At 39.0% G+C, this 16,022-nt stretch overlaps 1 protein-coding gene across 6 annotated transcripts in view; it reads right to left on the bottom strand.

Moving 5' to 3' along the window:
- Positions 1-16,022, bottom strand: part of pcm1 (pericentriolar material 1) — a 154,374-nt gene that overhangs the window by 95,500 nt on the left and 42,852 nt on the right. For all 6 annotated transcript variants that reach the window (XM_072570300.1, XM_072570309.1, XM_072570318.1 and 3 more), the window contains 4 exons: positions 13,962-14,071; positions 13,308-13,518; positions 9,840-10,029; positions 6,696-6,878 (listed from right to left, as the gene is read on the bottom strand). In XM_072570300.1, coding sequence (XP_072426401.1) covers positions 6,696-6,878; positions 9,840-10,029; positions 13,308-13,518; positions 13,962-14,071 — 694 coding nt within the window. The remainder of the gene's footprint in view (positions 1-6,695; positions 6,879-9,839; positions 10,030-13,307; positions 13,519-13,961; positions 14,072-16,022) is intronic.

The following is a 16,022-nucleotide window of genomic DNA, read 5'->3' as shown; positions in this document are numbered from 1 at the left end:
ATGTGCAATTATTCAATCTAAAGCAATTGTTCCAAAGTTCTGTTGATTCAGGAAATTGTTGGCTTCTGCAATTTTTCAAACAACTTCTTTTAAAACTCTGGAGTAGAAACTAGCTGACCTCAAGAATTTATCACACTTCAGTGCCAGTATCTTTCCTGTGACTGTTATCTTGCAAACATAATTTTTTGGAATCCTATTCCCAATTCAATAAATATTTTCCCGAGATGTCGAGCATTCTTCTTTCTCTAATGCAGATCAGCAAGGCTGTCATCACCTCAGTTTGATTAATGTCAACAGTTCTGACATTCTGCATCTGATGGAATACTAAAATTTAGGTTGTTGTTGTTTACATGCAATTTTGTTTTCATACAATAAATTTTCTTACTACAAATTTGTTTTCATACTCCAGCCTGAAAACTCTCCAATTCTTCCACAAATAATGGCTCAACCAACCCCCATACATTTTCACTGATATTTACTGAGCTGAACTTGTTTGCAGATTGAACATTTCTTTCAACTCAATATATAAAGTACAGCAGAAATAGTATGAATTTCATGAAACATGGATCATTTTGCTCATATGCTACTCAACCTCCCACTTTCAGCCATTATAGTAATACATGTGCCAAGGCTGTTTTGTGCTATTATCCTGAACAACAGATTTGAAGTAAGTTTCCTTCACATTTTCAACTCTGTGTGGTCTATCTCACTCTTCCCCAAAAGACTTATTTCTATCTCTAGAGACTGGTTTTTAAACCTAGCAACACCTACAATTTCTTCAATGAAAATACTTCTTGACATGCTTCTGCTCCCAAGAACTCCATTCCCTTAAATGAATTTCTCCACCTCTTGCAGAATGATGCAGAAGTTAATAACTAGTTCTAGTTCTTCGCTTTGAAAAATCATGAACCTCAGATTCAATAAGTGTCTTGAAATAATTCACACGGACATAGCCTCAAAAAACATTCATAATTAGAATTTCTTTTTTATTTATGCTTTGTGCTCAAAGCAGCAACAGTACTGGCAAACTGCACAAGGCTATTTCCAGCAGAAGTGTTGGACAACACTTCCAGGTGAGATACAGCCGAACACAAAGCAAAGCTGTTTTAACCGCTCCAAAAATGTAAGGTAACCTCAAACGATGACTGTTGCTTTGAACAGATGACAGTTTCCACAGCCATTCTTGAACCACTCAGATCATTATAAGGTTAGTGCTAATCAGAAACATTTTTTCAAACCATGCAACAATAGTGACTTTCATTGCATCACCCTGTACTGGATGCAAAGCTAGGTCACAAAGTTGAACGACTGCTCATCTAAAACATGATATCAATAAACCTTCTTACTTTTCAAGTTTTTAAAGCTTACTGGTTATACAAATAACATGATTAAAAATACTAACTTGTACAAATTAAAACACAACGCAAACAATGAGTCATACCAGCACCACTCAGCTCTCAGGTCAATACAACTAGTGTCTAAACACAGACAAAAGAGCTCAACTCCAGGTGTAAGGTAAGAGACCATCTTTGTCAGCACTTGAACATGGCTTCAAGAAGCCCATCAAAACTGAAATCAATGGGACAATTTGTCAATCGTTAATCAATGGGTTGGAATTATGCAGAGCAGAGAGGAAGATAGTCATGATTGTTGGACATGTGTCATCCCAATCCCAGAATATCCACAATCAGGACTATCTTCCTCCCTGTTAATCTTCAGAGTAGATATTTTATCAACTTGTTCAGATATGTTATGATACATGTCCAGGGCAGTTGGGACTTGAACCTGGACCTTCTCTCATAAAGGTAGGGGCTCTTAGCGTTGCACCATAAGAACCTTCACAGGCCTCAGACAGTGTTCTAGTGCCAACCATCTTCAACTGTTTCATGAATTACCTCTCTTCAACTAAGTCAGAAGTGGGGATACCTGCTGCTGTTCATAAAGTACAGTACCATCCGTAAGTTCTCAGATACGGAAGCAGTACCTACCTGTATGCAGCAATACCTGGTCAATATTCAGACTTAGACTGATAATTTACATGCGACACAAATGCTGGGAATGACCATCTACAGCAAGAGAGAATACAACCTTCTCCTTGACATGCAATGGACCAGCACTGATCCTCCCTCCCTTTTACTGTCAATATCCTGTAGTTTACCACTGACCAAAAACTGAATTGCACCAGTCACATAAAAAATGCGGTGACAAGAATGGGTCAGAGGTGAGGAAATATAAGGCAAGAACTCAACTCATGACACACCTTCTTTGACTGGCCAAGATGGACTGCCACCTATAGCGCATGAATCAATAATGTGATGAAACAGTTTGCACAGAAATATTGATAGGCTAAGTAAGTTGGTAAAGAATTGGGAAATAGAGTATCATGTCAAAGTGTGAAGATATTTAATTTGGAAAGGAGAACTAAAGAGCACAGTACTATTTAAAATGGAAAAAACTGCAGTAAGCTGCAACAGAGGGACCTGTACATGAAACTCAAAGCTCGCACATAGGTGCAATAGGTAATCAGGAAGGCTAATGAAAATGTGGCCCTTATTTCCAATGGCATAAGAGTAGGAAGTCAGGAGGAAGGGAAAGGGGAATACAACACAAAGTATGGTAGCAACTAAAAAGGAAAGCAGCCAGTTAGCACATGTGCAGGAGGATTTAACTACATGGCAGACTATGAAAGAAGTAAAAAAGGAAGGATACCTCAGGAGATACTATTATTGGAGACATTGGAATTCATAAAGAAGGCATAAGGGCACTTTACCTGAACACTCTTGGCATTCATAACAAGATGGATGAGTTAATGGCACAAATCATCATAAATGAACATGATTGCACAGCCATTGTAGAGACACGACTGCAGGATGGTCACGACTGGGAGTTTAATATGCAGGGGTACCAAACTAGTCAGAAAGACAGACCGGGAGGTAAGGGGGTTGTGGTATAGCTCTGATATTTAAGGACAACATAAGGGTGCTGGAGAGAGATGATATGGGTTCTATGAAGAATAAAGTCAAATCCATTTGGGTGGAAATTAGAAATTCTCAGAAGAAAAAGTCACTGAAACTTGTAGTCTACAGGCCACCAACTAATATCACCACATTGGGGCATGCAATAAACAAAGAAATAACTAATGCCCAAAAAAAACAGTAGGGCAATTCTCTTAAGGGATTTTAATCTACATATCAATTGGTCGAACCAGCTCGGTCAGGGTAGCCTTGAGGAGGAGTTCAGTCAAAGAATCCTCGATAGTTTTCTTGAACTAGCATGTAATGGAGCCGACGAAACAGCAGGCTATCCTAGATTTGGTCCTGTATAATGAGACAGAAATAATTAATGATGTCAGAGTTCAGGATCCTCTTGGAAGGAGCGATCACAGTATGGTTGAATTTAGAATTTAGATGGAAAGTGTGAAAATAAAATCCAATACCAGGATCCTGTGCTTAAACAAGGGAGACTACAACAGGATGAGGGAAGAGTTGGCTAAGACTGGAAGCAAAGGCTCAATGGTGGGACAGTTGACAAACAGTGGATGACTTTCAAAGCAACTTTTTCAAAGTTATCAGCAAAAGTATATCCTAGTGAAAAGGAAAGAGTGTAGGAAAAGGGATAATCTGCCATGAGTGTCTAAGGAAATAAGGGAGGCTATAAAATTGAAAGTGAAGACATACAAAGTGGCCAGCATCAGCAGGAAACTAGAAGGTTGGGAAAGATGTAAAAGTAAACAGAAAGCCGCAAAAAGTGCTACAAAGAAAAGAAAGATAGATTTTGAGAAAAGATTAGCTCAGAATATAAAGATAGGTAGCAACGGTTTCCATAAATATATAAAACAAAAAAAAGTGGCTGAAGTAAACATTGGTCCTTCAGAGGATGAGAAGGGTAATTTAGTAACAGTATATGCGGAAATGGCTGAGGCACTGAATAGGTATTTTGTGTTGGTCTTCACGGTGCCTGTAATTGGACATAGAGACAAAGGTAGGTGAGGATCTGGAAATAATTATTTGGAATTTTATGAAATTATAAACACAGTGGACAACAGGGGCCCAGTAGGTGGTGTATCTAGATTTCCAAAAGGCATTCAACAAGGTACCATACAAAAGGTTGCTGCATAAGATAAGGATGCAAGACATTACGGGAAATGTATTAGCATGGATAGAGGATTTGTTAACCAATTGGAAGGAAATAGCAGGAATAAATGAGTGCTATTCTGGTTGACAATCAGTGACTGGTGGTGTGCCTCAGGAATCAGTGTTGGGACTGCAATTATTCACAATTTACATAGATGATTTGGAGTTGGGGACCACGTGTAGTCTGTCAAAATTTGTGGAGGACACTAAGATGAGTGGGAGAGCAAAGTGTGCAGAAGACTGTGAAACTTTGTGCAGGGATAAAGATAGCTTCAGTGAGTGGGCAAAGTTCTGGCAGATGGAGTACAATGTTAATAAATGTGAAGTCATCCATTTCGATCGGATAACAATAAAAAGGACTATTACCCGAATGGCAAGAAATTGCAGGACGCTGCTATGCAGAGGGAGCTGTGTATCTTTCTTCATGTGTCACTGAAGGTTGGTCTTCAGTTGCAACGGGTAATCAAGAAGGCAAATGGAATTTTGTCCTTCCTTGCTAAAGGGATAGAGTTGAAAAGTAGAGAGGTTATGTTGCAACTGTATAGGGTGCTGAAGAGGCCACAGTGGAGTACTATTAGCAGTTTTAGTATCCTTGAGAAAGAATGTACTGGCACGAGAAGGGCACTATGAGGACAGAGTAGACTGGGATTATATTATTGGAATTTAGAAGAGTGAGGGGGGAGTCTTACAGGTACCTATAAAATTATGAACAGAATAGATAAGATAGAAGCAGAGAGGATTTTTCCACTGGCGGATGAAACTAGGACAAGAGGGCATGGCCTCAAAATTAGGGGTAGTAGATTTAGGACTGAATTGAGAAGGAACATCTTCACTCAGAGGGTTGTAAATCTATGGAATTCCCTGCCCAATGAAGTGGTTGAGGCTTCCTCAGTAAATGCTTTTAAAGCCAAGATAGATAATTTTTTGAACAGTGAAGGAATTAATGATTGTGGTGAGAGGGAAGGTAAGTGGAGTTCAGGCCACAAAAAGATCATCCATGATCTTACTGAATGGTAGAGCAGGCTCAAGTACCTGATGGCCTACTCCTGCTCCTAGCTCTTATGTTCTTATTATTGCAATTGTAAAAGGTGCTGGTGAGACCATATCTCAAGTACTGACAGTAGTTTTGATCCATTTATTTAAGTATACATCTTTAATTGGAGGCAGTTCAGAGAAGATACATTACGACGATCCTTGATATGGAGGGATTGTCTTATGAGCAAAGGCTAAACACTTTGGGACTTTATTCACTGGAATTTAGAGAATGAGAGGTGATCTCATTGAAACATATAGGATTCTTCAGGAACTTGACAGGATAAACACTGAGAGGAGGTTTCCCCTCATAGGAGATTCTCGGACCAGAGGGCATAATCTCAGAATTAAGGGGCGCCAATTTAAAACTGAGATGAGAAGGATTTTTGTCTGTCAGGGAGTGGAGTGTCTTTGGAACTCAATGCCACAGAGAGCTGTGGGACAGCTTGCATATATTTATGGCCGAGATAGAAAGATTTTTGACCTGTAGTGGAATCGAGGGTTATGGGGATGTAAAGTGGATGTGGGGAATGTTGGTTCAGCTAAGACCCTACTAAATGGCAAAGCAGGCTGGAGAAGTCAAAAGACCTTATCGTGTTCGTATTTGTTTTGGTCTCAGTGTCCATAAAACTCAATAAACTTGACAACACAGGGAAAAGCAGCCCTTCTGACTGACAACTCATCCACCACACTGAACATTTAATCCCTCCACTACTAGTACACAGTGGCTGCAGAGCGTACCATCCAGAAGATGCATTGCAGTAACTCACCAATACTACTTACACCTATAAGGACACGAGCAATAATGCATCAGACAGCAACAGCAGCAAGCTGCCCTCCAAGCCACATACATTCTGACATGGAACCATAATTATGGCTGGGTCATATCCCTGGAACTGCTGTACCAGCAGCATACCTACTGTTTTGAGTATATTTGCTCATGGGATGTGGACTCCACTGACTACGACTGCATTCATTGCCCACCTCTAGGAGAAAGTGATGGCAGGCTACCTTCTTGAACTCTTAATGAGAAAGTGAGGACTGCAGATGCTGGAGGTCAGGGTCGAAAAGTATGGTCCTGGGAAAGCACCACAGGCCAGGCAGCATCTAAGAAGCAAGACGATCAACGGTTCTGGCGTAAGCCCTTCATCAACATTCCTGATGAAGGGTTTATGTCCGAAAAGTCGATCCTCCTGCTCCAAGGATGCTGCCTGACCTGCTGTACATTTCCAAAGCTATTCTTTTCAACTTCTTGAACTGTTTGCAGACCTTGAGGCGCAGAGACAACAGCAGTTCAAGGAGGCAGTTCACAAACACCACAGAAAATAGGAAAACTCAAGGGCAATTTGGGATGAGGAATAAAAGCAGGCCTCCAACAATTTTCATATCCATATTAAATCATGAACAAATAATACTTATCACATCATAATCTTCTAAACTACTGATAAGTCCACACGTTGAGTTCTTCTGTTCTTCATCACTTCAGCAAAATAACAAAAAATATTTTTCCCACTGCTTACTTATTCTCACCTGATGTTTGTGACTGTTTCTGGATTCCCCTGGTCAGAGTAATACAATGATTCTTCCTCAGTCTCATTATCATCTTCGTTTGTATGCTCATTGACCGCATCAGTCATCATGTCAGAAGTCTGCTGATAATAATCAATCAATTCACGTAATTCATTTAGCCTCTTGTGAACTTCCTTGAGTTTTCTAAGGAAAGGAGTTTCAAACAGTTCATCATGGCGATTTGATTTAAAACAGTTTTAGAACAAAAAGAGTAGAGCTTGGAATGATAAACCCAAGCTACCAAAGAGAAATAGATAAAATAATGACATTATCAACCGACTTATTCTTCTAAAAGCTGTAACTTCATGGCTGAATTGGAAGTTGAGCAATATGAGAGACTGCTGTTAAAATATGACCCTGTTCCAAATTCAGGTACCAATGAAACTCATGAGTTGGTATATTGCAGAGTCTTCCAGTAAATCATGGAATCCTCACCTCAAAATCAGTTAATCCTTTAACAACAGAAGGGGAGAAACTTAAATATGTTAAGTGTAGTTAATTCCAAATAATAAAATTGATCATACACTTAATTTAATATAGTGAACAGTACTGTATCAACACAGAATTCTGAAAAATAATGCAGAGTTCCCACAGTGTAAACTTTATCATTGTTCTAAATGTCAAATAAATTAATTCCAAAATATACTTTTAGGATATGCTCTCAATGAGTAAACCATAAATTTCAACAATGAAATCCACTGCAATGCTATAAAATAGAAAATAACATAACTTTTCACATTTAATTAACATTAATTTCAACTGTAACTTTTTGCTTGAGTCTGCTCACTTAAAATTCTGTAACAACAGCAATTTGTATACATTCTATTATTTGAACAACGTCAAGTTTTCACTTGGTACCACAATTTAAGTTATTGGAAAAAAATACAATAAAATGTGAAATTGCTCAATCTGATAAATTTTATTTGGACACAACTTTTGATGCAAATATATTTTCTTCTTATTTTCTCTCACCTCTCCTGAAGGCATTGATACCATTCCATAGAAAGAGTTATGGAAACCACTGACCTCCATTATACTACATTTGGCATGTCAACAGATTATTCAGCCTGGGACCACATGAGTGAGCGTTTTGTTCATTCTATGTACATAGTTCAGCACTGGATAGTGTTTACATTGGAAAGCCAGAATAACCTTTCTTCCACTAAGCAGGGGCAGAGAGGCCAACTGTACCACCATCTACACCAAAGATTAGATCAGTGAACTTGGAGTCATATTATGTTGTTTGGCCCAGCTACTTGGAGGATAAATTCTAAGCAGTCAAGAACTACAAAGATCTTCTAATGTAACTTACAGGAGATGCATTGAATGGTATATACTTCCAATAAAAGACATTAGCTAAGAGTTCCTTTCACAATAATAAAAAAAATTATTATATTGTTAGTCATAATTTTTGAATATTATTATTTGCTCAGATTTCTTTCCATAAAAACCATTAAAGGTTGCTTTCACACATCTCAAAACAACATTTAATATTTTAGCTCACGGTATAGCATAATGCCCAAGTGTTACCAAGCAGGTTTTCCATTTGTGCTCTAATCTGAGCTTTAGATAAGATGGGGAACTAACCAGATGCAATATTGCTGTTCTAAAGAAGGGAATTGCTCTTTTGTCTTTTGCATTTTCCAGTCAATGGCACTGCAGTGCAGGCAAAAGTGTGGGAGCACATTGAATAAACTTCAACTCAACAAACCTAACTGGCAGTTTGCAAGGAAGTAGACAATAAACCAAAATTTTGTTATATAGTACATGCAAAATCAGTGTCACACCTTGCAATGAAAAGTTTTTGCTAAGTATTTGAGTGAAAGCTTAAACCTTTACTTTTTTTTATATAAAAAAGGAGTTAAATTCTATTTCAGCAAAAAAATTAAATTACTGAAACTATCTGTCACTTGTTCCAGACTGTAAGTCAGCAACATCTAAAGTAGCGTCAGTCAGGACATTGGAGTATAGAGGTTGACAAGTCACATTGCAGTTGTACAAGATTTTAGTTAGCTCACATTTGGTGTATTGTGAGCTGTTCTGGTCGCCACTGGTTTATCAGGATGTGACTTGGAATGAAATGCATTAGCTCTGAGGAGAGGTTGGACAAACTAGGATTATGTTCACTTGTGTTGGATGCTAAAGGCAATCTGCTGGAGGTAAGTAAAATATGAGGGGCATGGATAGGGCAGATAGTGGGAGTCTTTTTCCCAGGTGAAAATATCAAATATTAGGGTGCACAGTTGAAGGTGAGAAGGAAGAAAGTTTACAGAGGGATGTGCAAGGCAAGTTGCTTTTACACAAAGAGTCGTAGGTGCCTGAGAGGTGGTAGAAGCAGATCAAAAGAGGCATTTAGACAAACACATAAATAGACAGAGAATAGAAGGATAAGGACCAAGTGCAAGCAGATGGGATTAGTTTAGAACGGTTTCATGGTCTGCATGCAAACTGTTCCGGTGCGAACTGTTGACGTTTATATTATGTCATAATGATTTTACTCCATTCCCTGACAGCTGGACAAACTGACATGCTGCCAGAAAGCTGCAGCCAAGAACAGTTGGTGAATGTCAACTTGGAAAACACTAGCTGGTAGATCGGAGATTAGCATGATGCTCTTCATTACCAAAAGGCAATGCAATTAAAAATAAAACATAGATGCCACATCCACCTGTTTCTTCCATGAAAATTTTGCTAGGTTTACCAATCCCTGGGAAACCCATTGTAAAATTTAAAAGTTACCAAAATACATATGACAATCACCAATTACCTGTTGGCAGTGGCTCTTTGCAAACCCATAAACATGACACAATTAAAAATGCCAGCAGATGCATTTGTGGCACATCAGGTTTCCCAATCTTAATTAACTAACTTCATCCCAAACAATAGGGATTCAAAGTCCATCCTCTCACATAGTTTTAAAAAAGCAAAATTGAGGAAAAGGGAATATATATGCATTAGGACTTATGTTCTTAATTGCAAACTTTAATGACAACTCTCAAGAAATAAATGAAACCCTGAGCACTTGTATGGATCGCATGCTGTAACCATAGATATAGGATTATGCTGAAGTATAGATTGATTTTAAAATCTGGTTTTGAATCATACTTTAACTTCTTCCTAGGATTAGAATTATCTTGTGCATCATTCTCATGCTGTGACTCCAAAATGCATGCTGAGGAGGCCAAGCTATTGGGTTCCCTGTTGATGGCAGCGCCAGCTTCTGCTGGTGCAGAAAGACAACTTCTTTGATCACTCTTGTGAGATGAGCAAGGTACAGCAGGAACACTGGAGGAAACTAGAAAGCAAGACCAAAATTTAGTTTTTAATTACCTTCAACATAGCTGTCATTACATTAACCAACTAACTTTACCATAAAAAGGTACAGTAATATGATCTTACTGACTTAAACATCAGTGATAAAATTTATATATTTCATAAATGCTGAGCTCCTTGAACTGTCACAAAGAAATAAGCATTTAATCAAAACCTGAAAGTTTGACATTGAAAACATAAGACAAATGGAGTGATGCACTAATTAGGAACACAGGAACAGGAGTTAGCCATTCAGCCCATCTCAAATATTCAGTCATTCAATACAATCATGGCTGATCATCCACTTCAATGCCTTCATTACACACCAGCTCCTTTATGTCACTGACATATTTCTAAATACCGATCTCTACTTTAAACAGTCAGTATTTGAGCTTTCACAGCTCTCTGGTGTGCAACATTTCCAAGATTCACAACCCTTTGAACAGGAGAACAAACTCCTCAACTCAGACCAAAGCGACTTCACACTTAAATTAAAAATTTGCCCCTGGATCATCTGCTTGACACATGGTGTTTGTTCTCTGGTTCAAAACAACACTAGATTATTTTTAACAAGCTAATAATTCATTTTTCTGTCAATTGATATGATTTTACACAAAGCACAAACATTTGCACGGGTCTCTCTTAAAAATACAGGGATACAGCTAATTGGATAGTTCTTTTGAGAAACTGTCCAAGGCAGATTTGGCCAAATGTCATCTTGTCTACTCAAACAGATGTAATCTCACGCTCAAATTGACAGAAAGTACATAATATTAAAGAGATCAAAATGTGGTTCAAGGACTGGTGTGGAAGAAATGGGTTCCAGTACTGAGTAAGTGGGGACTATACTGTTGAGACCATGTACATTTGAATGGTGCTAAAACCAATATTTTGTGAACTAATTAACTCAGGAGAGAGCATGCAGAGGTCGCAGAAACTGGTGGAGTGAGTGCACACTCCTCACTGGCGCTCTCTCTCTCTCTCTCTCCTGTCCTGTCCTGATCTGATCTACATCCTGATCTCTGCACCCTTCCACACTCCATTGATCCGCTTGGCCCCCCCCCCTGCCGTTACCATCCCAATCTCTTAACGCAACCTGCATCCTTATCTCCTATCCTCTCCCAAACCTCTGAAGACCCACCAAAAGCTGCACAACAGCAGTCTATATGAATGATAGGAAGGAACAGAGAATAAAGAACCACAGAATGCCTCATTAATCAAAAGCTAGATACTTGAAAGACAACAAAAAGACAAAAACTAAATTTCTGAATGTGTCTATTATTCATAAATCAAGCAATTTGATTGCACACATTGAAGTAAATATGATCTGATAAACATTCTAGACAAGTGGCTACAGCATAAGGACTGGGTCCTGAATATTGAGGGATACATGACATTCAAGCAGAATAAAAAGCTAGGTGAAGGGGGAGGGCGAGCCCCATTAATAAAGGATTGCTTCCGTCTTCACAATGAAGACAAATAACATCTCAAAAATATTGAGAAGGAGAAACGGAAGGAAATGAGTATTAGTAGGGAAACAGTGTTGGGAAAATTGATGGGATTAAAGGCTGATAAATCCCTAGGGCACAAGAATTTACATCTCAGAGTACTTAAGGAAGTAGTCCGAGAATTAATGAATTTAAGTAGTGTTGATAAGGTATGAGAAGGAGTTGGTGAGTCCAAAACTAGGGATCACAGTTTTAAAATAAGGGGTCATGCTTCTCAGACAGAGAATTGGAAATGTTTTTCTTGTGAAGGTTGTGCAACTTTGGAACACTTGGCCTCAGAAGGCAGTGGAAGTGGTGTCACTGAATATTTTCACAATTAAATGGTTTACTCACACCAGCCAACTAATGCTAAATCCCAGCTGCACGTGGTCACTTCCTAAAATAAAGCGAATTTTTAAAATTAATAAAAATGTCTTTTAAGAGAGTGGTTTTCTCTTCATCGGTCTAATTTTTTTCACTTTTAAGGGCTTGGTCAGTGTTTGTCATCCTTAATTTCAATTTATTTCAGATTTCACTGCTACTATGTGCACTTCTTAGTGTCAGCAAACACAGCCTTTCAAGACAGAGGGAAAGATTTTTGTAATGTAATGGGACCGAACTTTATTGGGGTAGACAGGAATGTGGAATTCGAACAAAAATAGATCAGTTATGAGCTTATTATATGGCAGAGCAGGATATAATATAATCATATTCTATGAACCATGGATGTTGAAGGAAAGCAAAATGTTAGATTTGAAACAAGAGAATGTTTTCAGCCAGTAGGCTTCAAGAAGTAGTCATAAGCAGGTGTGTGAAGACAGGGCTGCACAATCAAAGATCATGATCAAACAAGCGGAGACTGCACTAGGGTGGGATTCAAACAGATTATAAATAGGGAGGATTTAAGGAATCTGGAAATTGAAAATCAAATTAAATCAACGTGCACACTGGCATTAGATGAATGGGACTTGGAATTGATGTGACATGGACTGTAGTTTCAACATAATCATTACCACATTTATGTCAAACAATCTGATACTTCAGAGCTGGAATGAAGTAATCATAGATTGATTTTACAGTGGTGAAAGAAGACATTCTGCCAATCAAGTCCTTGCCAACTCTCTGCAAGGGCAATTAAACTAGTCCCACTATCCCACCCTTTCCCAGAGCCCTGCAACTTTTTAAAATTACAGGCACTTAGCCAATTCTCTTTTTAAAGTCACGATGGAATCTGCCTCGACCATGCTCTCAAACAAAGCATTCCAAATCCATACTACTCGCAGCAAAACAAGCTCTTCTTATGACATCATTGCTTCTTAAATTAACTTAAATTTATCTCCTCTGATTCCTGGCCCTAATGCCAATGGAATAGTTTCTCTCTAATCATTCTGAATGGATCCATTATGATTTGGAACACCAATCAAATCTTCTCTCAAACATGAGAAAAAGGACCCTTTTTCCATCTACCCACATAACTAACGATTCTTATCTGTGAAACCATTCTACTTAATCTTCTCTGCAGCCATATCCTCTCTGAAGAGTGGTACCCAAAACCAGACACAAAACTCCCGCCAAAGTTCTACCAACGTTCACTGTAACTTCCTTGGTTTGTTAGTCTATGCCTCGTATTTATTAAGCCAGAAATGCCATAAGCTGGTCCCAATATTTAAATATATAACTCAGGATATAAAAACATTTTAATGACATTTAGCATCATAGATCATCTGACTTGCATTTGCAATCACATTGTCCAAATGGTAATCTTGGCACTTACTGGAACTATTGTTAACATGCTGGTCTCTGAGTATATGCAATTCATCAAGTAGTTTATCCATTCTCTCCTTCTTGCCTTGCAAAACTTTCAGTTTATTAACCAGCTGGACTTTTTGTTCTGACAAGTGGTCTGACGTTGAGGAACCTCTGCTCCTGGAAACCTCTTGTGTCAGTGACAGACTTTCTGCTTGTCTCCTGTTGTCAGGGACTGACTGTAGTTGCAAAACAACGTTTATTGACTAGAGCATGAATAATTTCAACAGAAGCAAATTGCAAAGGTGTTGTAAAACTTATTAAGAACATTACATCAGTTTAAAATAAAAGTTATATCTGCCTCTCGCTTTCTGCAGCTTTCATCAGCTGATCTCACCTTCACATCACCAGGCCTTTCACCTCTTCGCTCCATCAATCTTTTTCCACATGAGCCCCCCATTCTTTTGTTCAACTTCTCCATCTTGTTCTGCCTTTCTGCAGCTATCTCACCTGTCCATCATCCTTTACCACCACACCTGTTTTCCAGTCATTCCCCAGCTACTAAATCCCTTCTCCAGTTTCCCAGAATAAACGAAAGATGGTAGCATAAAGTTGTGTACACCTTTGAAAAAAATATCTCAGCCTTCTGGCAATGATAATTTATCATTATGAGATTCCATACCTGGGAGTTCTGGAGCTGGTTGTGGAATCGCTGGATCAAATCATTCAGTTCTTCATTGAGCTCGGATGTTAAGCTTAGTCCCGAGACACTACCAGTTGTCTCAGTTACAACTATTAGGTAACAAAACAAAAATCAACAGTATTTTGCATCCAAAGTATATTTAAGGGTTTTGTTTCACAATACAACTTTGTATTAGTGCTATTTTAAATAACTTTTCAGCGCAGAACACTAATTACTCTACAGCATGAAATTTAGTCAACCTGCACTTCATTCAATTTCTTGATCAAGACCTGTGAAAAGGGGACTATATATCACAAAAGTATCGTATTATTCCTCTACTCACGTGCAGCCACTAGACAATATCTGGCCTAACAAGGAAATTCAAATTGTTATAAGAAATTACGTCCTAGTCTCAGCTGAAGTTGCTACAAGCTTCAAAATCTCAGGCTTTTGAACTGAAGATTAGATTGACCAACATATTAGGAATTATAAATGAAACAACTGTTTTTGAAGGGAATTGTTTACAAGTAGTTCCTTTTAAGTTACCCTTTGGGAAAATTCAAAACATATCATGATATAGTTTAATACAATCATTTGGAAGTTATCTCAGCAAGTTTCTGGATAACAGGGTAAGCTGCTATAACTATCAGGAATTATAAGACTCTTGGGTTCTCTTCAAGTTTTAGTGAAGTACAACATAAATGACAGGTCAACTACCCTTTCCTTACTTTAGTCTAAATTACATACTGACTTTTTAACCAATTGCCAAATTTAGCCAGTATATGACGCTTTATATGCAATGTTTCCACACAGGTATGTAGGATGATAAGTAGGGGTAGCCCCAGGTGGCAATTGGACCAGGTAAGTTTGTTGTGGTCTGTTCGCCGAGCTGGGAATTTGTCTTGCAAACGTTTCGTCCCTTGTCTAGGTGACATCCTCAGTGCTTTGGGAACCTCCTGTGAAGCGCTTCTGTGCTGTTTCCTCCGGCATTTATAGTGGCCTGTCTCTGCCGCTTCCGGTTGTCAGTTCAAGCTGTCCGCTGTAGTGGCCGGTATATTGGGTCCAGGTCGATGTGTTTGTTAATAGAGTCTGTGGATGAGTGCCATGCCTCGAGGAATTCCCTGGCTGTTCTCTGTTTGGCTTGCCCTCTCATGGTAGTGTTGTCCCAGTCGAATTCATGTTGCTTGTCGTCTGTGTGTGTGGCTACTAAGGATAGCTGGTCGTGTCGTTTCGTGGTTAGTTGGTGTTCATGAATACGGATCGTTAACTGTCTTCCTGTTTGTCCGATGTAGTGTTTTGTGCAGTCCTTGCATGGGATTTTGTACACTACATTAGTTTTGCTCATGTTGGGTATCGGGTCCTTCGTTCTGGTGAGTTGTTGTCTGAGCGTGGCTGTTGGTATGTGTGCTGTTATGAGTCCTAGTGGTCGCAGTAGTCTGGCTGTCAGTTCAGAAATGCTCCTGATGTATGGTAGTGTGGCTAGTCCTTTGAGTTGCGGCATGTCCTCATTCCGTTGTCTCTCCCTTAAGCATCTGTTGATGAAATTGCGAGGGTATCCATTTTTGGCGAATACCTTGTATAGGTGTTCCCCTTCCTCTTTTTGTAGTTTTGGTGTGCTGCAGTGTGTTGTGGCCCTTTTGAATAGTGTCTTGACGCAACTTCGTTTGTGTGTGTTGGGGTGGTTGCTTTCATAGTTTAGGACTTGGTCTGTGTGTGTGGCTTTCCTGTAAACCTTTGTGGTGAATTCTCCGTTCGGTGTTCTCTGTACCATCACGTCTAGGAATGGGAGTTGGTTGTCCTTTTCTTCCTCTCTCGTGAATCGGATTCCTGTGAGTGTGGCGTTGATGATCTGGTGTGTGTTCTCTATTTCTGGGTTTTTAATTATTACAAAGGTGTCATCCACGTATCTGACCCAGAGTTTGGGTTGGATTTGTGGTAAGACTGTTTGTTCTAACCTTTGCATTACTGCTTCTGCTATGAGTCCAGAGATCGGTGAGCCCATGAGTGTTCCGTTGATTTGTTCATATATTTGGTTGTTGAACGTGAAGTGTGTTGTGAGGC

The sequence above is a fragment of the Chiloscyllium punctatum genome, chromosome 1 (genome assembly GCF_047496795.1).
Source record: "Chiloscyllium punctatum isolate Juve2018m chromosome 1, sChiPun1.3, whole genome shotgun sequence".
In the NCBI taxonomy this organism is placed as follows: Eukaryota; Metazoa; Chordata; class Chondrichthyes; order Orectolobiformes; family Hemiscylliidae; genus Chiloscyllium; species Chiloscyllium punctatum.
The sequence above is the reverse complement of the archived record's forward strand: the minus strand, read 5'-3'. Positions and strand labels throughout refer to the sequence as shown.